Source organism: Hemicordylus capensis, chromosome 7 (genome assembly GCF_027244095.1).
Source record: "Hemicordylus capensis ecotype Gifberg chromosome 7, rHemCap1.1.pri, whole genome shotgun sequence".
NCBI classification, from domain to species: domain Eukaryota; kingdom Metazoa; phylum Chordata; class Lepidosauria; order Squamata; family Cordylidae; genus Hemicordylus; species Hemicordylus capensis.
The window spans coordinates 13423181-13432664 of NC_069663.1; the positions used below are offsets into that span (position 1 = coordinate 13423181).

At 45.7% G+C, this 9484-nt stretch overlaps 1 protein-coding gene across 2 annotated transcripts in view; it reads right to left on the reverse strand.

Annotated features, from left to right (window-relative positions):
- Positions 1 to 9350, reverse strand: part of SESN2 (sestrin 2) — a 59151-nt gene extending 49801 nt beyond the window's left edge. Inside the window, exon 1 of one of the 2 annotated variants that reach the window (XM_053267244.1) lies at positions 8652 to 9350. In XM_053267244.1, coding sequence (XP_053123219.1) covers positions 8652 to 9062 — 411 coding nt within the window. In that variant the 5' untranslated portion in view covers positions 9063 to 9350. The remainder of the gene's footprint in view (positions 1 to 8651) is intronic. The other variant, XM_053267243.1, reaches the window with a different exon arrangement.
- Between the last annotated feature and the right edge of the window lie 134 nt (positions 9351 to 9484).

Sequence of the window (9484 nt, forward strand, 5' to 3'; positions counted from 1 at the left end):
GCTCTGTCCCTGGCTTCATATGTTCGTAATGTGGCTCTCTTGAGCAAATAAAAATATAAAAGCATCCCTCGGAGTGAGTTGCGTTCTGTACCATTTCACCACAACTGACATGCCACCTTTAAAAAAGAGCTTGAAAACTCTCATTTACCAAAAGGTATTTGAAACCGGGTTTTAATCAGTTTTCCAGTTAAATCATTTTTCATCCTTGTGTGATTGTTTTTAATTTCTGTTGCTGTTTGTTTTAATTGTGTTGATTTGGATTTTTTTTTGTAAGCCACCTTGAGCAGCAGTGTGCTGGAGGGGTGGGATAATATTTTAAATAAAATAAAATAATAAAATAAAATAAAAATTCCTCTTGCAAATACATTTGCACCTTCAGCAATAACTGAGCAATAGTTTTTGTGCACTTAAATAAATCTTCTGGAAATACCCACACAGCCTTTATCCTAAGCAGTTTTACTCTGAACCAACCTCCACTAAATGCAATGGCACTTGCACTCAAGACAGTGTACAAAGGATTGCAGCAGCGTTGCCTAACTGCGTTCGTGTTTACTCAAAAGCCTTTCAATAGGATTGACTGCAATGTCCATGACTAGAGGCGAGGCACCACTCTTACTTGCACGTAGGTCACAACTAGTAAATAAAGTAGGGCTTACTTGCCAGTTAAACGTGCCCAGCATTGGGCTGGATATCTTATCTGGTGTCACAGCAGAGATTGTCTCTTCCTGATTAAAAATGGATGAAACCATTTCAGTTGCATTGCAAACTTGTTAGAAATAGTGCATGAACCAGGTGGCCCCGGCAGAGATGGAAAATAGGTGATCGTATTGCAATACTTTCAGCTTTCAGTGTGTTATCCTGCTTTGATTGTCCTGACCTTCGGGCTTGCGGTGGCCAGATTTGTAATGGTGTTTTAAAAGCTCTTAAAACACACATACAAAACTACTATACAGTTTTATTGATGTTATCAGAGGCCTGGAAATGGCACTTGGCAGGAATGTCCTCCAAAGATTACTCCATAGAGAGTATAGTAATTGGTTCATTGTTACCCTAACCCTGATGGTATTTTTACCCTAATTGTTTGGGGGTAGGGATAATGAAGGGGTGATCACACAGAGAAAGCTGTAAGTGCAACAATGCTATCACCTGTTTTCCATCTCTAGAAGACACAGACCTTGCCAAAAACCACTACAAGGAACCATCCCATGAGATGGTACTGGTGGCCAAAACTTGCCGGCTTGGCTCTTGGACTAAAACCCCAGAGTTAAATTTGGCTCTCCACTGTCTGGGTAGTTTCAGTCCTGTTTCATTTGAACAAGGAGGATTCAAAACCAGGAAAAAGACCTACGGACAGCAATCTGCTCTGACCTGAAGAGTTGCATGCAGCAAAGTCAAGGAAGCAGAAATAGCTGCACAAACACCCCAGGTCTCTCTCTCTCTCTGACTCTCTGCCCAGCAACAGCCTCCTCCTGTTTGAATCCGGAAGGTCTGCCAATTAAATGAAGATGTCTTTGCACCTTGTCAGAGAGCCCTTCCCAGCTCAGCCAATGAGAGGGCCGTTGCAGGGAGGGGAGAGGCAGATGGCGGAACAGGGTTGGATGAGGCAGATGGCACCGCAAAGGAAGCTTGTGGTTTAGGACAAGCAGACTCGTCCCAGGGCCAACCCACTCTGATGCATTCATGGGGCGGCGGGGGGGGGGGGGGGAGGAGCACACAGAGCTGGCACCTAGAGCTATTTTTAACACCGTTTCATCATTCTGCAACTGCAGCTCAACAAGCCAGCAACACGGTGTTATCTGTCACAAGTTACTGCTGTTGTGAATGGTTACAGTGGCCTATCTTCCAGACCAGAAGGGTAGCTGCAAAGCTACAAAGAGTCCCATGGCAGACATGTTCGTGATGAACACAGTTATCTTGACATATACTTTTACGTAGATAAATGCTTCTAAGGCCACGGGGATCCCAACCTGGGGTTCCCAGGACTACAACTCCCATCATCCCCAGCCACAATGGTAAAGGGATGGTGGGATTTGTGGTCCAACATAGGAAACTGTCTTATACCAAGTCAAAACATCTTGCTCAGTATTGTCAGCACTGACTGGCAGCGGCTTCTCCAAGGTTTCAGGCAGGAGTCACTCTCAGCCCTACCTAGAGATGCTGCCAGGGATCAACCCTGGACCTGAAAAGCAGATACTCTACAACTGAGCTGTGGCCTGTTTCCCAAGCTGGTTTCCTATCCCATTGGGCCTTTGAAAACAACATAGGAGCACAGGGTTGAAAAGGTGTAACTGTAGGGCACTAGACAGGTCTACATGTGTCAAGTTTGTAGAAATTCTGATAGCATGGGAAAAGATACTCCAGGAAAAGAACATCCTTAACATCTACAGTACCTATGATGAGTATATTAAATCATTGCATTATTCATACTTAGAAGAAAAAGCTAGTAAACTGCCCAGAAGTTCTTGTGCTGATATACAAGAAAATCATGTTTGCATGGAAACAACTGGGAAATGAATGGGGTTTCAGCGCAATCCTAGACACGGTTTCCTGGACACAAGTCCTGCTGTGTTCAGGGGTGCTTACTTCCAGGAAAACATGCTCAGCCTTAAAGCCTTACTATACGAGAAAGCAGCTGACATACAGAGCTAGGAAGCCCCAGTACAGTGGCAGGAACACCTTTTCCTGGACTAAGGAAGCAGCCATTTTTGACAGCCTCCCTCCCCCGGACACCCGGAAGCCTTCTGTGTCACCAAAAAAATACATCCCTGAAGGCTGAGCAATCCCCAGGGGCTTATTTTTAGGTGGCCCAGAAGGCTTACTGGGGAAGAGGAGGTCGTCAACAATGGCCCCTTCCCCGCTGCACCAGTGCAGTTAGGAAGGGCTGTTAGCCTGCTCCTCTTGCTGCACTGGTGCCTCCTTGTTCTGTATATCAGCCAGTATTTAATGGAATAATTTAGTGTTTCCCAGACTTCAGTCCCGTCCCGTCCCGATCTCAATTCTTTTCCAGATCTTGCATCACTATTAATAGGAGAGAGGAAATAATACTTGAAGAGTATTAGAAGAGTCCCTGCTAGGTGCGAGACAGATGGTGGCACCGAGAGCTAAACATACAAAGGAGCAAAAATGGCTATTTCCCCCTCCCCATTCTTTTTGAAAATATCCAATCCAGACCTCTGTCTACTCTGCTAGAAAGAAATCCAGGTAACTGCTGGCTAGTAACAGTTACTGCTATCCAGCCCCATTTCTAAGAACCTTTTTGGTTTCTGTCCCCTTAACTTTTCAGGAAACCCAAAATCTGTCTTGCACATAGCCCAGGCTAAGCTAATGAAATCTGCTTAAAACCTTCTGCACTTTAAGACCCTTAGTTTATAAACTGCAGACTTTGGGGCTTTTCCATTATGGAAAAGTCCCGTCCCACCCCACCCTTGCCTTTTTGCTTAACATTTGGCTTAGCATTCTGGAGACCACAAATGTTCACTCATGATTTTGGGCCATTTTAGTTGGTCCCAACAAAGGTATTATCCTGCCACACCAAAGACAATCTCAGGTACAGTTATCACCTCAGTTAACATCCCTGAGGATGTTACCAGAAGTAAGCACACCTGACACTTCAGATGTACATTGCTATCCTGCGTGTTAGGAGAGCATTTTTCTATGGAATTTTCAGCAATGGGATGTGGTGATGGCCACTAAAAGGGGCTTAGACAAATTCATGGAGGAGAGGCCTATCAATGACTACTAGTCTGATGGTTATAGGCCACCGCCAGCCTCAGAGGCAAGATGCCTAAATACCAGTTGTAGGGGAGCAACAGCAATTAAACAGAGGGCATGCCTACACCTCTTGCCTGTGGGCTTCCCAGAGGCATCTTGCGGGGCGGGGAGGCACTGTGCAAGACAGGATGCTGGATTCTTTGGGCTTTGGGCCTAATCCAGCAGGGCTGTTCTTATCCATGGAGGTTTTGGTTGGTCGGTTTATGTTCAAATAAACAGTCTCTAACAGCTCCATTGAAGTGATTTCAGCAGAACTGGCACTTTGCTTGAGACCCTGGACAACTGGATTGATAGCCCAATGAATTTATTTTATTTTAGATAATCTTTATTTCGGTTAAAGACAACAAATAACATACGTTGACAGTATCATACTATCCCACGTGGGTCGACACTGTACCCTACTATCCCACGATCTGTTCCTGCTAGTGGGACTCCAGCTTTAATAAACTAGGTCAAACTACTAGTAACTTTCGAGTTAAACACATGACCCAAAACGATGGTGCCTGAACTTACAACTACACAAAATTTGGCCCCCTTGAGACTAATTTCTGTACTCTGATACAAAAGTAAATAAGTAACACAAAATATGTCAGTAAGACCAGGAAAAGATGATAAGGGAGGAATAATAAGAGAATTCCATATTTCCTGGTAAAACTTACAATTAAAAATATTTATACCCTGCCCCTCCACTACAATATTGCTTGGGGCAGCTCACAAAATTAGTAAAATAGATAGATAATTAGATAAACAGATAAACAAAATGCAGCAGCCAGGTTGGTCTCCGGGTCATCTCGAAGAGACCATATTACTCCTATATTACAGGAGTTGCACTGGCTGCCAATAAGTTTTCAGGCAAAATACAAACTGCTGGTTATAACCTATAAAGCCCTAAACAGCTTAGGCCCACGGTACTTAAGAGAGCATCTTCTTCTGCATGATCTCCATCGTTCACTGCATACATCGGGGGAGGCTCGTCTGTGGCTACCTTCATGTCATCTGGTGGCCACCCAGGGATGGGCCTTCTCTGTTGTCGCCCCGAGACTTTGGAACGCGCTTCCCATGGGAATAAGAGTCTCCCCATCTCTAGTGGCTTTTTAAAAGTGTCTAATCTTTTTACCCAGGCCTTTTAGCTTTTTAACTTTGTAACTTTTTAAATTTTGGATTATTTATTGATTGTTTTAAACTGTTTTTAGTATTTAATTGATTGTTTGTTTTTGCTTGTTGTGAAACGCCCTGAAACCTTGGGTTGGGGAAGTATAAAAATATGCTAAATACATAAATAATTAATAATAATAATTAAAAATTGAAGCCCTGTTCAGACATAATAGCACTATTCACAAATTATGTTCAACAGGCATACAGCTGTATGCTTTCTATCTATACCATGCATTCAAGGGGGTGTGCTTCAAGGGGGTTCACTTTTAAAATGAATGCACATGCAAAGTCATTCACCAAACACATATGCATATGTACACAATCTGTACACACAAATAACCTAATGTCCAGGGGTGTGCCCAAAACGCATTTTGCATTCCATTCAGAGTTTGGAACGGAATACAAAATGCACAAAACGTTCCATCAGAACAATCAGTCAAGCTGGTTATTCTGATGGAACTACTCTGTTCTGCTGGACCGTTCCAACCATTTTGTAATCCAAAATGGTGCTCTTTCTGTTGTGTCTGCAACCAGCTGTCTATCCACACATACATGTTTTTGTGTGAATGACTATAGCCCTATTCAGATATTATGTTCAACACTTGTACAAGTGTACAGTGTATACACGTCTGTGCTTGTGCCATGGTCATCTGAGTGGTGGTGCTGACCATGCAAATGGCTGCCGAGTGTGTGCAGAGTCCAGAAAGAGCACCATTATGGAATATAAAAGGGTAGTCATTCTGTTCCGAGCTCTGAATACTTGGAAGGCCCAATTTCAAGTTGGAACATTCTGATATCAGGATGTTCTGCACATCTCTATTAATGTCGCTGTAGGGCTTATGTTGTATCGAGGGATGTGCACAAAACCGGTTTTCCCGGTTCAGTTCAAATTCGAACTGGGTTCGAACCGGGAGCGGGAGGATCGGTTTTGGTTTTGCTCAAACCCCCCGGTTTGGTTCTAATTTGAACTGGTTCAAACCAGTTTGAATGGGTTCAAACCTCCAAAAGTGGGTGGGGTGGTAGTTGGCACCCATGGGCAGCTACCACCCAACCCCCAAAGCAATCGGACACTTGTATGATTTTTAATGAATTTTTGAAAGTTTTTTTCCCCCTCATAGGGTATAATGGGACTCAAACCAGCCCATTATTCCCTATTGTGGAGCACCCATGGGTGCCAACAACCACCCAAACTCTGAAGCAACTGGACACTCCTATGATTTTTAAATGAATTTTTGAATTATTTTTAATTATTTTTCTCATAGGGTATAATGGGACTTGAACCAGCCCATTATCCCCTATTGTGGAACACCTAGGGGCACAAATGTGGGGTGGGTGGTAGGCACCCAGGGATGCCTACCACTCACAAAAGCCCAAGGCAATCAGACACTCCTCTGATTATTGGTGAGTTTTTAAAGTATTTTTGAATTCCTCATAGAGAATAATGAGGATTCCAGCAAATGTATAGCTTCACGTTGGGGAGAAAGGTGTGGCCTAGAGCGGAGTGTGGTGGGTGGTAGTTCCCAAGGGGGGCAAGAAAGCTACCAGAATTATTTCAAAGGAATTGGGCAAAGGACGTTTTTTTAAATGATCTTTGAAGTTTATGAGCCTTTAAGGTTTTTCTCCATAGGGAAGAATGGAGATTTCAGCAGCCCCATAACTGCACTGGGGGGGGGGGTTCTGGGGTGGCCTCCACACACGCAGCGCATTTGAACCGAACCAGCAAAACCCTTTTTGTGCACACGCCTCCCTATGGGTTAAGTATCAAAACAGCTAGACTTGCTGGAACCACAGCTCAGAGCCTCAGTGCAACCTTTCATCTTCCCAAAGCAAACAGAAAAACAGAGTCCTGTGGAGAATTTTAAAGGAGTGTATGGGTTTTTCCACATGAAGTATAAACGCTAACGCCTTAGTTCTCACTCCTGCTGAACTTCTCCAAATTAGGAACATAAGAAGCTGCCTTATACTGAGTCAGACCATTGGTCCACCTAGCTCGATATTATCTACACCAGGGGTGGGCAAACTTGGCCCTCCAGCTGTTGTTGAACTACAACTCCCATCATCCCCAGTCAAAATTTATCATGGCTGGGGACAATGGGAACTGTAATGCAACACCAGCTGGAGAGCCAAGTTTGCCCACCCGAATCTACTCTGACTGGCAGAGGCTCTCCAAGGTTACAGGCAGGAGTCTGGGTAGAATGTTGGACTAGGACTGAGGAGACCCAAATTCAAATCCCTGTTCAGCCATGAAACCTACTGGGTGACTCACTGGGAGTCACTTACTTCTCAGTCTAATCTACTCCACAGGGTTGTTGTGAAGATAAATATACCCTGCTCTGGGCTCCTTGGAGGAAGAGCGGCAGGATATAACTATAGTAGATAAATACTAACAATATGTGACCGGGGTTCAAACTACAGTGAAGAAACACAAGGCTGTGCTAGTGTCCAAGGACTTCCAAGCATGATGCATCCAGCCCACCTGCTCCCATGTGATCCATTAGATCCTCTTAATCTAGCTACAGAGGCCCTACTCCCTGGCCTACCCTTTAACTGAGATTGGTTTGGCAAGTACCTGGCCTTTCTTGGTGGCGGCCCTACAGCTCTGGAATTCTCTTCCCAAAGAGATACAACAGGCTCTCTCTTTTCCCATCATTAAGCAGCTGTTTAAAAGTTTCTGTTCCATCAAGGATTTCAATGAATGTTGTTTTAATCTGCTGAATTGTGGATTGGTCTGAATGCAGCTGCTTCCATTTACATTTAATATAGTATTTTACTTTGCTTTGACTGACACTATATGTTAGCTGGACCATTTTTAAACGTGGACAGTTTTTGTAGGGATGGCAAGATACCAGTTTCTTAAATAAGTAAATTCATCCACCATGCAGAGATTTAACTTCTAGAGGCCCTGGGGAGGGGACTGAACCCTCAAAAATGAAAAGCCATTTTAGTACATGAGCCAGTTGGGGCAGCCGATACCATCCGTGGGGACAAAAGTTCATTGTGATTTTTGACAATGTCTACATTCCTAGATATGGGAAACAGGTGACAGCATTGCAATGCTTTTTAAAAAGCTTTTAAAAGTTGTAAAAGAACAAAGACTACTATGAATGAGAATTGGCAGAATGAGCTCCAAAGGTTACAAAGAGTACAACTTGTTTATTGTTACCCCTAAGCCTAACCCTTTTCCTCTGTGCAAAAATGAATGCAATTTTACCATAATCGCTTGGGCATGGGGATAAAGTGATAACAGAGGAAACTATAAGTGCAACAATGCCATCACCTATTTTCCCTCTCTAGGGGTGTAGATGGTGCCAAAAATCAAGGTGGACATTTATCCCCTGAAATGGCACCAATGGCTAAAAATTTTGGGCGCAGAGCCGCTCAGCTTCGGCCCTCCTACAGATGTTGACCTACAACTCCCATAATCCCTGGCTATTGGCCACTGTGGCTGGGAATTATGTGCTGTAGTCCAAAAACAGCAGGGGGGGGGACAAAGTTGAGCAGGCCTGGTAGACTATTTAAAACAATGGCAGGCAACCTTGGCTCTCCAGTTATTGCTGAACTACAACTCCCATCATCCCTGGCCACAATTTATTGTGCCTGGGGACGATGAGAGTTGCAGTTCAGCAACAGCTGGAGAAACAAGGAGGCCTGCCCCGATGTAGGCCTTGCCACACATTCTGCTGCCTTCCATGACCCAGCCAGCCTAGTCCCTTGGCTCTTATTACCTGGGCAGCTCGCAGCATCTGTGAGCACTGCTCCTGGACCTCTCTAAATGGGCAGCTGCTGGAGAGCCGGAGCAGCAGCAGCAGCATCTGTTGGAGCTCCGGCCCGGATGCTTCCGACTGTCCATTTTTCAGGGGGCTGCAGGAAGGACTAGAGTCGTGCTGGAAGCAGCGCCCCAGAGCCCGGGCCAAGGCATCCATCGCTTCACCTCGGGCCTTTTCTCCTCGGCTATGGAGCCCAACCCACGTCACAGGGTCTGGAGGGATCTGCGGCGCTGCCCGCGGCTGGCCCCGCTCCTGGGTGCCGCCTGCTGGGGCATCTCCGGGAGGCGGCTGCGGGCCTTCAGAGGCGCTGCTGGGGCCGTCAGTGCAGAGCCCGGTGGTGGTGGTGGTGGTGCTGGGCGCGCTGGTCATTTTCTGGGCTCCGGGTGGTGCGCCAGTCAGTCTTGCGGTGCTTTTGCCACTCCAGCCCTTTACCTCCTGGAACTTTCTCAGTCACTTCCCTCACAGCCAGACAAGCCCCCTCCTTGCCAGCAGCGGGCTTCTATTGCCATGCATGTGTCTGCCAGCAAGCAAGCAAGCCAGCAACCCTCATTCGGAGTGCCCCTTCTCTTCCAAACAAACAGAAAGTCCTGCTGTCAAACACCGCCAAGACCAAAAAACGCCCCCCCCCCCCCCACAACAAACCAACCCTCTGGCCGACGCGATCGGTCGGGGCAAGCAGAGCCAAAGGCGCAAGCCGCTAACAGGTAAAGAGGAGGGACTTCGGGACGACGCGCCCTAGAGTATTCTGGGAATTGAAGTTTCATTTCTCCGGAATGTACCGGAAGTGGCGG